We start from the raw sequence: 16205 nt of genomic DNA on the forward strand, positions 1-16205 counted from the left end.
GCATCAGTTGTTCCAATGAACACCCAGGACTGATCTCCTTTAGGATGGACTGGCTGGATCTCCTTGCAGTCCAAGGGACTCTCAAGATCTTCTCCAGCACCACAGTTCAAAAGCATCAATTTTTCAGTGCTCAGCTTTCTTCACAGTCCAACTCTCACATCCATATAGAGATTCATTTTATTTTTCAGATTCCACTTATAAGTGATACATATTTGTCTTTCTCTGACTTATTTTACTTAGTATGATATTCTCTAAATCCATTCACATTGCTGCAAGTTACAATATATTATTCTTTTTATGGCTTAGCAATATTCCATTGTATATACATGCCACCTTTTTAAAATTTAATTCTTTATTGGAGTATAATTGCTTTACAGTGTTGTGTTGGTTTCTGCATGCAACAACATGAATCAGCCATAAGTGTATGTATGTGAGAGTGTGTGTATATATATATATCTCCTTACCCTTTTGAATCTCCCTCCCACTCCCCCAGCATCCCACCCCTCTAGGTTATCATAGAGCACCGAACTGAGCTTGCTGTGGTATACAGCAGGTTCCCACTAGCTATCTATTTTACACATGGTAGTGTATTATATATGTCAATCCCAATCTCCCAATTCATCCCACCCTCCCCTTCACCCCTTATGTCCACAAGTCCATTCTCTATGTCTGTGTCTCTATTTCTGCTTTTCAAATAGGTTCATCTGTGCCATTTTTCCAGATTCCATATATATGCATTAATATACAATATTTGTTTTTCATTTTCTGACTTACTTCAGTTTGCATAACAGGCTCTAGGTTCATTCACCTCAGTTTAAGTGACATTCGTTGCTTTTATGGCTGAGTAGTATTCAATTATCTTAGTGTACTCTAAGTCTTTCCATCTTCTATCAGCGTTTTCAATGATAATCTCTGGGGCTGAGGGCTATAGAACTAGACTAATATGTCCTTAGAAACTTGGCCCACAAGGCCCTTTTTACTCTTTATTCCAGTGTGGAAGAAAAAAAAAAAGACTAATTCTATCTTATTAACTTCTCATGTATCTGATTTCATTGGGCATGATAGATGTTCTAAATAAGATGTAAGTTCTAAATAAATGAATCTTACCTCGTCAAATGTTAAAGGCTTTTTAATTTTAACTGAGAGTAAAGTTCTCTAAAACATATATTTCATGTTATACAATAATAATAAAGAAGGATTTTGAACAGAACAGTCCTTCTTCATGGTGACTTTCTGATCGTCATAAAGAGCATTCGTTATGTTTATTCTATATCTGCTTTTTTCTTTTTGTGTCTCCATCCTCAGTGTTAGCTGTCACCTCTCCTGTTTATATTGGTTTGCTCATATCCTCTTGGTGCTTTGAAAGCCAGATAATCAAGCCTTTTGAAAACTATATTAAAGAGAAGGCCAAGATATCACTTGGAAAAGCAGAGACAAGTGCTTATATTTAATACAGAGATATTGAAAACTTTTGGGGAGACTTTACTTTCTTCCATGTCCAATACAATTCATGCTTTGGAGGAGATAAAACTACTTAAAGTCTGGCTCTGAATATTAGTGTTGGCATTATATTTGTATTTGCTATAAATATAGAAACCAATACAACATTAAAATGTATATGCTGGTAGCTCTGATGCTTAACAGCTGCTGCTTTTCGTTTGCTTGTTTTCATACCTTCTTAATGATGTTTCTGTGTGTTTAATAAAATCCATTTGCTGCATTATTTTATCCACCTTTAGTGAATTATTCAATTAAATCACATGGTGGACTACCCAAGCAGCTTCAACAATCAACAGTGGTTTATTAACCAATACTTTGTTTAAATCATGTTCTAAATGCAATGGCTCTCTGTAGGCTTAAGCAAGGAATCAGGTTGCACACTTGGAGAATTTGATTTAGTAACTCATATGCAGAGCTGGAATCAAGATTGCTGGGAGAAATATCAATAACCTCAGATATGCAGATGATACCACCTTTATGGCAGAAAGTGAAGAACTAAAGAGCCTCTTGATGAAAGTGACAGAGGAGAGGGAAAAAGTTGGCTTAAAGCTCAACATTCAGAAAACAAAGATCATGGCATCCAGTCCCATCACCTCATGGCAAATAGATGGGGAAACAGTGGACACAGCAGCTGACTTTATTTTTCTGAGCTCCAAAATCATGGTGATTGCAGCCATGAAATTAAAAGATGCTTGCTCCTTGGAAGGAAAGTTATGACCAACCAAGACAGCGTATTAAAAAGCAGAAATACTACTTTGCTAACAAAGGTCTGTCTAGTCAAGGCTATGGTTTTTCCAGTAGTCATGTATGGATGTGAGAGTTGGACTATAAAGAAGGCTGAGCACCAAAGAATTGATGCTTTTGAAATGTGGTGTTGGAGAAGACCCTTGAGAGTCCCTTGGATTGCAAGGAGATCTAACCAGTCCATCCTAAAGGAGATCAGTCCTGGGTATTCATTGGAAGGACTGATGTTGCAGCTGAAACTGCAATACTTTGGCCACGTGTTGTGAAGAGCTGACTCATTTGAAAAGACCCTGATGCTGGGAAAGATTGAGGGTAGGAGGAGAAGGGGACAACAGAGGATGAGATGGTTGGATGGCATCACTGACTCGATGGACATGGCTTTGGGTGGACTCTGGGAGTTGGTGATGGACAGGGAGGCCTGGCCTGCTGCTGTTCATGGGGTCGCAAAGAGTTGGACACGACTGAGCGACTGAACTGAACTGACTGAACTTGGGAGTAGTGCCTAAGAATCTGCATTTCTATCAAGTGCCTTCCTGATTCTGATATAAGGAATGTTTGGACAATACTCTGGGGACACAGTCCTTGTTTTCAAAGAGCTTGCGGTATATTTAGGAATGTGGGCTTCAGAAATTTTAGAATAGCAGACATAGAAAAACTCGTTGAGAGCATCTTTTCTGATCCCTTATTTTGTGTGTGACAATATTGGCTTCCAACAAAGGACATTTACTTTCTAAGACTTAACAGAAAATTAATCGTAGAGATAGGTCTAAAATGCCAGTCTCTGATTCCTAGTCCCATATTTTTAAAGAAAAGCTGCAAGGAACAATTTCAGCTTCCTGTAATATATTTCTTATACTCTTGTTTCCTGGCTCAATATTTTGACCATTAACAACTGAGAACTGTATGTGTGAAAAGTGTTAGGTTGGACCATTATGAAAATATCATCACTCTGGGTCAAAATTGTTGAATATAAGCAATTTAATGATGGGTCAAGCTACGTAGCAAGTAAATGCCAAATGGATCTTCTATCCCAGTCTGTATATCAAGATTGCAGGGAGAAATATCAATAACCTCAGATATGCAGATGACACCATTCTAATGACAGAAAGCAAAGAGGAATTAAAGAGCCTATTGATGAAGATGAAAGAGTAGAGTGAAAAAGCTGACTTAAAACTCAACATTCAAAAAATGAAGATCATGGCATCTGGTCCCATCACATCATGGCAAATAGATGGGGAAACAATGGAAGCAGTGACAGACTTTGTTTTTTGGGGGGCTCCAAAATCACTATGGATGGTGACTGCTGCCATGAAATTAAAAGGTCCTTGCTCCTTGGAAGAAAAGCAATGACAAACCCAGACAGTATACTAAAAAGCACAGACATTACTCTGCTGATAAATGTCCAAATAGTCAAAGCTATGGTTTTTCCAGTAGTCATGTATGGATGTGAGAGCTGGACAATAAAAAAGGTTGATCACCAAAGAATTGATGCCTTTAACTGTGGAGCTGGAGAAGATTCTTGATAGTCCCTTGGATAACAAAGAGATCAAACCAGTCAATCCTTAAGGAAATCAACCCTGAATATCATTTATTGGAAAGGCTGATGCGGAAGCTCCAATACTTTGGCCACCTTATGAGAAGAACTGACTCATTGGAAAAGACCCTGATGCTGGGAAAGACTGAAGGCAGGAGGGGAAGGGAATAACAGAGGATAAGATGGTTGGATGGCATCACTGACTCAGTGGACATGAGTTTGAGCAAGCTCTGGGAGATAGTGAAAGACAGGGAAGCCCGGTGTGCTGCAGTCCATAGGATCACAAAAAGTCAGACATGACTGAACAACAACTATCCTTGTCTGACTGTAATTTATTGAAACCTGAGATGTGTATCAGTCAGGATCCCAAAAAAAACAGATGGGGAATTTCAGTTAAGACTATTTGAGGAGAGTATGTTTGCAAACGGACTAATTGTGAAGGTATGATCTGGGTATAGGTACACTCCAAGGAATAGAGCAAGAACCTAAGTCCAGCAGCAGATATGTCGTATAAAACAAGTCTTTTTTAAGAGTGCAGAGATCTTTAGTGGAGGAGCTTTCACAGAGAGAGTGCTAAGAGATTACATACACACACTTTTCCCTTCTTCTTCCCTCTGATCTTCTGCCTACTTGAAGCCAGGGGCTGTGGCAGCCCTGCTGATACAGTTCATATAGGTTATCCTTATAAGAAAACAAACAGGTTGAGCATGAATATATAATATATCTGGAAGAAGGAATGATAGACATTGGGCACAAGGCCTTACATTTACATGACACCAAATCACGACTTTTTCTGCATCAAGATTCCATAGTAGTGGCAGTGGTGAGCAGATATTGTGAATTTAAGAGGAAATGGTTGAATTAATTATCTCCTTGTCATATTCATAGCCTGACTTGGTGCCACTGTTCCAAAGGTTCTGCTAAGTATCTGCTTTCATCATGAAATATATTTTCTCAGTTTTCTTAATCTCAGAATAAACTGGCACCTGTGGCTACACATGTATTGGGTTGGCCAAAAAGTTTGTTTGGGTTTTTCCATATCATCTTACAAAAAAACCCAAATGAACTTTTTGGCCAACCCAATAAATACTAAGTTACTAAGAGAAACATTAAGGATTTGTTTTTTATTTTACTTTAACTCAGCAAATAATGTGAACAGGTAGGGCACATGTCGAGTGGGTATGTCTCAAGCTAATTTTTTTTTAATTTTATTTTTTTACTTTACAATACTGCATTGGTTTTGCCATACATTGACATGAATCCACCACAGGTATATATGAGTTGAAGTGCAAGTATGTAAAGTCTAGTCTCTTCTGTGTGTATATAATCTCTATTATGACATCAATACATTAATACTCTTACCATTCAATCTCCAAATTTTAAAATTTAAGAACCAGATGTGGAACCTGAGAAGCCATAAGTCCTAAGCTCTTACCCAGACCAAGAATCCTTCTTGCATTATGCTTTATGATTGACCTACCAGTTTGAATCCCTCCAGTAGTAAACTGCATTACTCCCATGGGCATATAGCTCTAGGGATGTGAAAGTGCTTCCTATATTGAACAGAAGTCCACCTTCCTCTAATGCCTATCTGTTTTAGGCTCCTGTGACACTTCCTTCCTATTTCACACTTCCTTCCTCTCAGAGCTACTCCATGCTTCCTTGTCTACAGGATAACTCTCATCACTTTCAACTTGTCTCCTCACATGATACAGTTTTCCAGTCATTGCTTAAAACTTGGTACTCTCATTTGCTCTCTAGATTTTTTTGAAACTTGGTTCAATACTTTATTTTTAGTTTTCATATTCTATCATGTTACTTTAGAGCTTATACTTAAATAACTCTTACTATGTGCCAAGCACTATTCTAAGTGCTTTACATATGTTAATTCATATAATCCTTATAACAGATCTGCTAACTAGGTGCTGTTATTATTCCTGTTTCAGAGATACAGTATGGAGACACCAAGAGGTCAAGTAACTTGCCAAAGCTCACACAGTTTAAAAGTGGTAGAGCCAGAACCAAAACCCAGTCTGGCTTCAGAGTACATACTATTAATTGCTTCAATGAATTGGTTTTCATGTATTCAGTCACCTTTAAGTAAAAATTAGGAACATGTCCATATATTTTGTGTACATGAACATTTACTTATGTATAGTAATCCCTCAACCTCTGAATATTTAATATCTCAGCCACATGACTGCCTGGCCAGTGCTACAGTGGGGCAAGTATAATTTTCTTATAGGACCTAGAGAAATAAGAAGTATCATTTTCCATTTTGAAGTAGAAATACAGAATTTGTAACACAGGGCAGAGCTGGACATTTGAAGCCAGGGTCAAGAATACTTGGTAAGTGATGCCCTGACTTCCTACTGTATCATGTCAGGAGGCAACAGTGTCTCAGTATTACTGATGGTAAAATGTGATCTCTTTGTTAAGATGATAACTGTCAGGACTGTTTACTGCAAGGATACTAGCCACTGGGATTGATTGAGAGATTTGAGCTCATGACCAGCTCATTGCTGTGGTCATGGCCATGGATATGGGATAGAGAGTAAATAATAATAGTGTAGAAGAGAATATTCCTAGTACTGTGGTTTCCCTTCATTTGTATCATAATTCTTTTCTCCACATAGGCAGTGTTATAAGTGGTTCTCAGGCTGGCCTATGAAAGTCTGCTTAATGAGAAATGTTGCTGAAATAGTGCTTGTGCATTGGCAATTACAATCATTCAGACAAATTACGAGAAATAAGGACTTGTGTAGCCTTGCCTGAAAGACTAATTGCCTTTTATGGCATTGTTTCAAAGGAAAAATGGACCTTTATTTCTTTGCAAATTTAGAATACAACCCATTTTATGTTGAGGTATGTCTGCTTATGTTCATATATGGAATCATATCTCTAAGGTAAAGTACCTTGGTATTTAATCATTCAGAACATACAGTAGCCAGATCTTCTTGTGTGTTTCTGTGAAGCTGTGGCTTTTAGTTACTAAGAAGGTAGAAAGGACTTGGTTTTTATTTTACTTTAATTCAGCAAAGAGTGTGAATAGGCAGAGCACATAGTGAATGTGTGTGCCTTAAAATAATACTTCTTTAGTTTCAGAACAAATCTATAGGTGCCATTTAAGAAAAGGACATCTGTCTGAGATGGATTGTGCATATTCTAGCCAAAAATACGTTTATTCTTTTTTCTTAAGTGGCTTCTGTGAAAACATTAGAATGTGTTACTGAGTTCCGAGTATATAGCTGGCATCCCTAGTGCTGAAGTTTTAGCTTGACCCTTTCACTTATCAGAATGACTGGACCTGGACAATAAAAACATGAGGGGTATGGGGAAATGGTAAATAATCTGATATGGCTATGGTTTCTGGTCAGAAAAAGTACTAGAATTTGCAGCTGTAAAAGTATATGGGGAATGGAATGCAGATTCACAGAAAACTATATGATCTGAACAGGAATTTGGTATGGGGAGGGAGGTGGGAGGGGGGTTCAGAATTGGGAACACGTGTACACTCGTGGTAGATTCATGTTGATGTATGGCAAAACCAATACAATACTGTAATTGGCCTCCAATTAAAATAAATAAATTTAAATTTTGAAAAAACATGCTTTTTTTTAAAAAAATTGAGATATAATTGACACATATTAATAGCATTGTATTTAAGGTGTAAAATGTTATAGTTTGATACATTTATATATATTGCAATATGATATAGTAGAGTTAGGGAATGTCTCTATCATGTCACATAGTTTCATAGTAACTTTGAAGTTTATAATATAGTATTGTTGACTATAGTCACTGTGTTGTATCTCACACCCCCAGAACTTATCTACTACTTGTAAGTTTGTAGCCTTAAATGAAATCTCCCCAATTCCTTACCACCCCCAATCTCTGGTAACTACCATTCTAGTGTCTACTTGCACAAGTTCAGTTTTATTTTTAGTTCCACATAGAAATGATTTCACACAGTGCAAAAGGTGGCTTAAAACTCAGCATTCAGAAAACTAAGATCATGACGTCCGGTCCCATCACTTCATGGTAAATAGATGGGGAAACAGTGGAGACAGTGACATTTTATTTTGGGGGGCTCCAAAATCACTGCAGATGATGACTGCAGCCATGAAATTAAAAGACGCTTGCTCCTTGGAAGGAAAGTTATGACCAACCTAGATAGCATATTCAAAAGCAGAGACTACTTTGCCAGCAAAGGTCCGTCTAATCAAAGCTATGGTTTTTCCAGTAGTCATGTGTGGATTTGAGAGTTGGACTATAAAGCAAGCTGAACACTGTAGAACTGATGCTTTGTGGTGTCGGAGAAGACTTTTGAGAGTCCCTTGGACAGCAAGGAGATCCAACCAGTCAATCCTAAAGGAAATCAGTCCTGAATATTCATTGAAAGGACTGATGCTGAAGCTGAAACTCCAATACTTTGGCCACCTGATGTGAAGAACTGACTCACTGGAAAAGACCCTGATGCTGGGAAAGATTGAAGGCAGGAGGAGAAGGGGATGACAGAGTATGAGATGGTTGGATGGCATCACTGACTCAATGGACATGAGTTTGAGCAAGTTCTGGGAGATGGTGAAGGACCGGGAAGTGTGGTGTGCTGCAATCCATGGGGTCGCAAAGAGTTGGACATGGCTGAGGGACTGAACTGAACTGAACTGACCTGGGACAGTTAATCCTCATTGTCCACTGAGTTGAACAATAATAGCTATAGCAATTTACATTCTCACCAACAGTGCATGAGAGTTCCCGTTTCTTCACATCCTTGCCAACATTTGTTATCTCTTGTCTTTTTGATAAAACGTCATTCTAAAAGGCGAGTTGATATTTCATTGTGGTTTTGATTTGCTTTTATCTGATGATTAGTGATGATGAACAACAACAACAATACTTGTTGGCCATTTGTTTGTGTCTTCTTTGGGAAAATGCCTACTCAGTTTCTTTGACCATTTTTTAATTGGATTATTTTTCCTTTTGCTATTGAGTTGTATGAGTTCCTTATATATTATAGAATCCAATATATATATATTATATTTCTTTATATATTATGAATATATCTTGTTAATATTACTTTCTGCATAGCAAGAATTTTCTTTATTTTTAAAATCTGTTCTCCCCCAGGAGATATACAGTATTAGAAAGAGATGCCAACCTTTTAATGAAATAAATTTCTCCTGTCTTTGGGTTGTTTTATGAACTGCATCAGCAACTCCACATCTGTGACTCTTTTGCTTCCCTTGGACATAAGCACATTAAGGAGCTTCCTCAATGTGGTTGAACTGATGCTATTTATTTATCCTGAACTTAATCGCTCAGTGAGCTTAACTTTTCCCATAGCATAAAAGTGCATGTCTTTCAAAGGTGTCCAGAGAAGGCAATGACAACCTACTCCAGTACTCTTGCCTGGAAAATCCCATGGACGGAGGAGCCTGGTAGGCTGCAGTCCATGGGGTCGTGAAGAGACGGACATGACTGAGCGACTTCACTTTCACTTTGCACTTTCATGCATTGGAGAAGGAAATGGCAACCCACTCCAGTGTTCTTGCCTGGAGAATCCCAGGGACGGAGGAGCCTGGTGGGCTTCCGTCGATGGGGTCGCACAGAGTCAGACACGACTGAAGTGACTTAGCAGCAGCAGCATTACATTTTCAGGAGTTTGGGGAAAAAGGAATGATCATCCTCAATGTATGTTGAGTTTTACCATTTACAAAGTAATTTTATATTTATTATCTTCTTTACTTATTTCTTACAAAAGCATTATAAGTTGGGGACCTATCCCTATTTTACATGCAAGGAAATAGTTCACATGATCAGTTAGTGGGAGTCAGAACTAAAACTCTGTTCATCTGACCCTAGTTCTTTGGATTTACTGCTTTTCCATTTTTAGGACTCGATAAATGACTAAACTTGCCTAACCTATAGATGGTGTCTTAGTAACATCATTTTCATTTTTAATGATGCATTATTAATATATTTTGTCCAGCCAGTAATGATAGATATAAGGCAAAGCAAGCATGGTTATTGCATCAGTCTCATCAACTTAATAAGCATATGGCTTTAAACAATCTCTTTCTTTTGTTGGTGTCTCAGGCCATCCATCTGTAAAGTGAAGGGAAATACTTACATGATCTCTAAAGTCCTCCATAATCCTGACATACCATAATGCTTTGTTGTTCCTCCAAACTATTTTGAATGGACACAAACTATAGAATTTTCAGCTTGTTGCAGTTCAGTTATTTAAAAAGAAAGAGTTCTAACTTGGGTTCTAAATTAAACCAGCTTCCAGCTGCCTATGCAATAATTTAGAGAACACTGGGAGAAAATTTTATTAGTAATCAAGTCAAGTAATCAAAATCATAGCGCAATCTATTGAAAATTATTTTGGAATGACATTAAGCATTGATTTTTGACTTAAAAGTTTAAAAGTTATTAGTGACTAATGCTGCTAACATATCAAAATAGAGTCAGCAGGGGGTAGACATGCATCGTCAAGGAACTTATTATTTCAGTAAAAGAGGTAGCACAGTATATGGGCCTTATATTCAAGAATTCTGGACCGAAATTAAAAGTTATGTTCAGGGGTTTTACAATTCCCATATATAGATCCACCTGGAGCAGGTAATCTCTGAAGTCCTTTATAGCTTGTCTATGACTCTCTGATGTTTCTGCTTTTTACCCTCTTCCAGTAATCCAAAAAATGGCTTTTCATTCAATTCATAGACCTGTTTCCCAGAAATCAAATTAGGCTAACCAGGGTCAAGATTCCCCGCAGTGAGAGTTAAGGGAAAATACAAAAGAGGTTTTCACAAAATCAATTAAGCTCCTACAGCCTCTCTCCCCACAGCCCATGCAGGATGGATTTAGAATATTGAAGATTAAGCCAAATGTGAGCTGAGACCTGACAGGGTGTCTGTATTTATCTCCTCAACATATTGAGGTCAGTTTGTTAGCTCTGCACTATAGTTTCTTTTTTTTCCCCTTCTAAAAAAAGGTGTCTGTATCATTTCTGGTATTCTTTTCACCAGAACAGCCAATCATCTCTAGTCTCACTGGTTTCCAGTGCCTTTTGGCCAAAGCTTTCCTTATGGCTTTGGCGGATGAGGGTGCCTATATTTTGTCATTATTTACATTTGAATAATGTATTTGAGTCCATGGGGTCGCAAAGAGTTGGACACGACTGAGTGACTTCACTTCAATGTATTTGAGTGCGTAAACTACTATCTTAAAGAAGACAAAACAAATTTTGAATACTTTTAGATATTAAATATTAAATCTGGAAATTTTAATATATTATTTAATAATAATACAACATATCTGTGAAGTTATTTTAATTTTCAAAGTGAGAAAGCTGTTGTACAAGAGGTGTTATGTGACTTGCTTATGGTCACTCAACTAATAAATTCAAATTCATGTCTCCAGTCTAGTTAAACCTAATTCCCCTTTTCATTCCATGTGTATCTACTTTTATCATTTGATTCTCTCAGCAAACCTGTAAGCAAGGGAGAGATTACTTGCCTTATTTTACCTTTTTTTTCTGCTCTGTTTTTTTCTATAGGCACATAGTTGATGCTCGTTAAAGATACATTGAATGATTATGTAAATTGAATTAGGTTTATGAATTAAGGAAATTGGTGTTCAAAATGGCTTTTGACAGTTTACCAGCTAGCAAGTGGCAGTGTAGAGTGAGAACTATTCAGTTTAGATGTTCCTACTATTCCGTGGGCTTCCCTAGTAGCTCAGATGGTAAAGAATATGCCTGCAGTGCAGAACCAGGTTTGATCCCTGGGTTGGGAAGATCCCCTGGAGTAGGAAATGGCAACCCACTCCAGTATTCTTGCCTGGCGAATTCCATGGACAGAGGAGCCTGGGAGGCTACAGTCCATGGGGTCGCAAAAAAGTCGGACACAACTGAGCAAGTAACACATGCATACATACTATTCTGTAGATTTTTCTCGCTAAGGATGACATATTGACTGCCTCTCAAGATTCCTCTCAACTGTTACGCTATGTCTTTTATTGCTCTGATTAACTAGATGCTAGGAATAGTTATTATATATCTATTAATGGCAACCTTCTGGTTCCAAAGTAAGAATGGGTAAAACCGAGATCTACAGTAATACAGGCTTTAATGGACTACTCCAGATCACAAATACAGCTGGCTGGCACTTGGACGTAGGATTCCTGACATCTAGTTTATTACTTGATTCTATACCATGCTTCTTGACCCTGGGCAACAGCCATTTCCTTCACTATATCTCTCTTTCCATTAACTACCCAGGTCCTTTCTTTATTTCTAGTCTTGCTAAACCACACCAAGCTTCTCCTCATAAAAGCATGAAAGCATTATTCACAGCTCTAGCCAGATTTTTTTTAAATTTTTAAATTGATTTATTTTAATTGGAGGCTAATTTGTTGTTCAGTATCTCAGTCTTGTCTGACTGCTTGTGACCCCATTGACTGTAGCACTCCAGGTTTCCCTGGCCTTTACCATCACCCAGAGCTTGCTGAAACTCATATCCATTGAGTTGATGATGCCATCAGCCTATCAGTTGATTCATAAAAGGCTTCCCAAGTGGTACAGTCGTATAGAGTCCGCCTGCCAGTGCAGGAGACATGGGTTCCATCCCTGGGTCAGGAAGATCCCCTGGAGAGGGAAATGGCAACCCACTCCAGTATTCTTGCCTGGAGAATTCCATGGACAGAGGAGCCTGGCGGGCTACAGGCCACAGGGTCACAAAGAGTCAGACATGACTGAACATAGCACACCAGCACAAAGAGCCTACTGCTTGGAAAGGCTTGCAAAAGGTATCCACACTGGATAAGCAGGAGATAGCTGAGGGTCTCCAGAAAATCAGAAATTTTGGATTATAGTTCTGTCTGACCCTCAGTAGCAATATGACTGTGGAAAAATTTGGTATCTTCTCTGAGCTTATTTCCCATGTATAAAATGAGAGAGTTTAGGGACTCTCTTAAGTGTTCTGGTGGCTTTAACATTTAATGGAATGCTTTTGCTTTGTTGCTCTATCTTCACAGGGTGAGATATAGGTAAATTACATGCAATTCAAAGGTTTTTCTGGCTTTGTTGTTCTGTGAACCTATTCTAGATTAGAAAGAGGGGTAATTTAAAATTTTCCTTTTTTGTTTTGGGGCCCTCTTGTTCATGAAACAAAATTTGATAAATCAACTTTATGCCAGGTATTATTCCTACAGACATCCTGTCTAAGATTTCTACTGGTTTTTCTCTACTGCTGGGTTCAGTTCAGTTGCTCAGTCGTGTCTGGCTCTTTGCGACCCCATGAACCACAGCACGCCAGGCCTCCCTGTCCATCACCAACTCCTGGAGTTTACCCAAACCCATGTCCATCAAGTTGGTGATGCCATCCAGCCATCTCATCCTCTGTTGTCCCCTTCTCCTCCTGCCCCCAATCCCTCCCAGAATCAGGGTCTTTTCTAATGAGTCAGCTCTTTGCATCAGGTGGTCAAAGTATTGGAGTTTCAGCTTTAGCATCAGTCCTTCCAGTGAATACCCAGGACTGATCTCCTTCAGAATGGACTGATTGGATCTCCTTGCAGTCCAGCGGACTCTCAAGAGTCTTCTACAACACCACAGTTCAAAAGCATCAATTCTTCAGCACTCAGCTTTCTTCACAGTCCAACTCTCACATCCATGCATGACCACTGGAAAAACCATAGCTTTGACTAGATGGACCTTTGTTGGCAAAGTAATGTCTCTGATTTTGAATATACTATCTAGTTTGGTCATAACTTTCCTTCCAAGGAGTAACCGTCTTTTAATTTCATGGCTCCAATCACCCATCTGCAGTGATTTTGGAACCCCCAAAAATAAAGTCTCTCACTGTTTCCATTGTCTCCCAATCTATTTCCCATGAAGTGATGGGACCAGATGCCATGATCTTAGTTTTCTGAATGTTGAGCTTTAAGCCAACTTTTTCACTCTCCTCTTTCACTTTCATCAAGAGGCTTTTTACTTCCTCTTCACTTTCTGTCATCTGCGTATCTGAGGTTATTGATATTTCTCCTGGCAATCTTGATTCCAGCTTGTGCTTCTTCCAGCCCAGCGTTTCTCATGATGTACTCTGCATTTAAGTTAAATAAGCAGGGTGACAATATCCAGTCTTGACGTCCTCCTTTTCCTGTTTGGAACCAGTCTATTGTTCCATGTCCAGTTCTAACTGTTGCTTCTTGACCTGCATACAGATTTCTCAAGGGACAGGTCAGATGGTCTGGTATTCCTATCTCTTTCAAAATTTTCCACAGTTTATTGTGATCCACACAATCAAAGGTTTTGGCATAGTCCATAAAGCAGAAATAGATAGGGATGGACCGTATGTTTGCTAAAACTCATGCCAAAGTACTTGCTGGTTTGGGAGGTACAAAGCCATTTAACTGGCCCAATCTACTGATTGACATTTTCTTGAATTAAAGTGTTTAGACATGTAAATATTTGCTATTAAGAACTATTATTTTGTGTCTCGTTTTCTTCCACTGCCTCAGACTCTCTCCAAAGCATGCTCCAGATATTCCTGATGACAGCACTGACAACATCACTATCTTCACCAGAATCTTGGATCGTCTTCTGGATGGCTATGACAATCGGCTGCGACCTGGGCTTGGAGGTCAGTTATTGTTTTAAGATCTTCCTGGGTATTGTCTTCTAAAAAGAGTCTAAAGGTACCTTTAGTAGTGTATTGATCAATGAGGTTAGTATCAAGTTGAGTTTCTTCCCTCTGAGTACTGGAAATGTGTCCTAATCCTTCATTTCAATGGTTAGTCTCTCTGGTCTGGTTTTGGAAGGTTCTGAATTTCACTTAGGTAAATGCATATAGGGTGTTAAACCACATCATTTGGCCACACCCATTTCTGGTAATAAAATAGCAATCCCTGCCTGGATGGCAGATGTATCTCAGGAACAGCTGGGAAACATGTCTTTGTTCTAAAAACCCCAATCACACATCAGCCTGATATTCTGTAGAGGAGAAATCTGATGGCTAGATGGGATCTCATAAGGAAGTAAACATATTACAATACTTCATGGGCCATATTGAAAGGGCAAGTATGCAGATGTATATATATAAATTTTTCTTGAATCATTTGAAAATTAGATGCAGATATTATAACCCTTTATCCATAAATACTTTCTGTGTACTTTCTTAGAACATAGAAGTTATTTTATAAAATTATAATTAAATTATAAATTCAAAAAATATAACCTGACATACTATTTTCTAATCTGTAATCCATATTCAACTTTTACCAATCATCTACATTTATTATATGACAGTATTATAAGAAGTCTCTTTCCTTATCTTTAGTTAATTAGGCAACTATCAGCATGAACAGATGGATTCATTTTTAGTCAATGAATTGTAATCCATTAATATTATTATTTGTTATTATCTATTTTGATTAGAATTATTGTTCCTAATTTCCCATATTTGCTTAGTGAGAGCCTCTTCAAGCTGACTTTTGATGTATTTTCATTTTTGAGCACTTTTTGGCTTCATAGCATAACCATATTCCATATTTAACTTGTACTCTCCCTTATTCAGCCTTACAGTCAATCATTTTTTCCAAGAAGAAATGGGATCTTTCTCTGTGGGAAATTATATTTAAGATCCAACTTCTATGTGCCAAATATTTTCATTGCTATTGGGTTTCTTTGTTTCTAAGATCTTTCAGTGGACAGAACTGAGAAAATAGAAAATAATATATATGTATATATACATACACACACATATATACACACACCCTTATATATGCATATTTATACACATACACATAGGAGCTTCCCTTGTAGCTCAGTCAGTAAAGAATCTGCCTGCAATGCAGGAGACCCATGTTCGATACCTGGGTTGGAAAGATCCCCTGAAGGGCGAAATGGCAACCCACTCCAATATTGTTGCCTGGAGAATCCCATGGACAGAGGAGCCTGGCAGTCTACAGTCCATGGTGTCGTGAGTCAGACACGACTTAGCAACTAAACCACCATATATAGACACAATGTAGATATATGTGTGTATGTGCATGTGTAATGGGTTTATACTGATACCACTAATTCCAGTCTAAGTATTCCTCATTGACTTACTAATTTGCTTAATTATACAATATACATAAAATAGTGTTGGAATCTCTATACCTATATCACTATAATAAACACACTTATTAAGTAAAGTTAAAAATAAATTTTCATGGTCTTTTTTTGGGTGTTTGTTTTAGATGAAGGCTTTATGGCTCTTGCTTTGGTATAAATAATAGATTGGAGCAGGGCAGTATTAGAGGAAGAAAAGGCTAGTCACAAATTGATTTGTTATCCAGAAGGAAGGTGGTGATTGTGGGAATGTAAGAATTTGGTGACTGATTATATTATGGGATTAGGGGAAGAAAGGAGGAGGAAATG

General features: G+C 38.0%; 1 protein-coding gene across 1 annotated transcript in view; it reads left to right on the forward strand.

Annotated features, from left to right (window-relative positions):
- Positions 1-16205, forward strand: part of LOC108633300 — a 229102-nt gene that overhangs the window by 66763 nt on the left and 146134 nt on the right. Inside the window, exon 3 of the mRNA XM_018044709.1 lies at positions 14303-14424. Within this exon, the coding sequence (XP_017900198.1) occupies positions 14303-14424 (122 nt within the window). The remainder of the gene's footprint in view (positions 1-14302; positions 14425-16205) is intronic.

The sequence above is a fragment of the Capra hircus genome, unplaced genomic scaffold, assembly GCF_001704415.2.
Source record: "Capra hircus breed San Clemente unplaced genomic scaffold, ASM170441v1, whole genome shotgun sequence".
Classification (NCBI taxonomy): domain Eukaryota; kingdom Metazoa; phylum Chordata; class Mammalia; order Artiodactyla; family Bovidae; genus Capra; species Capra hircus.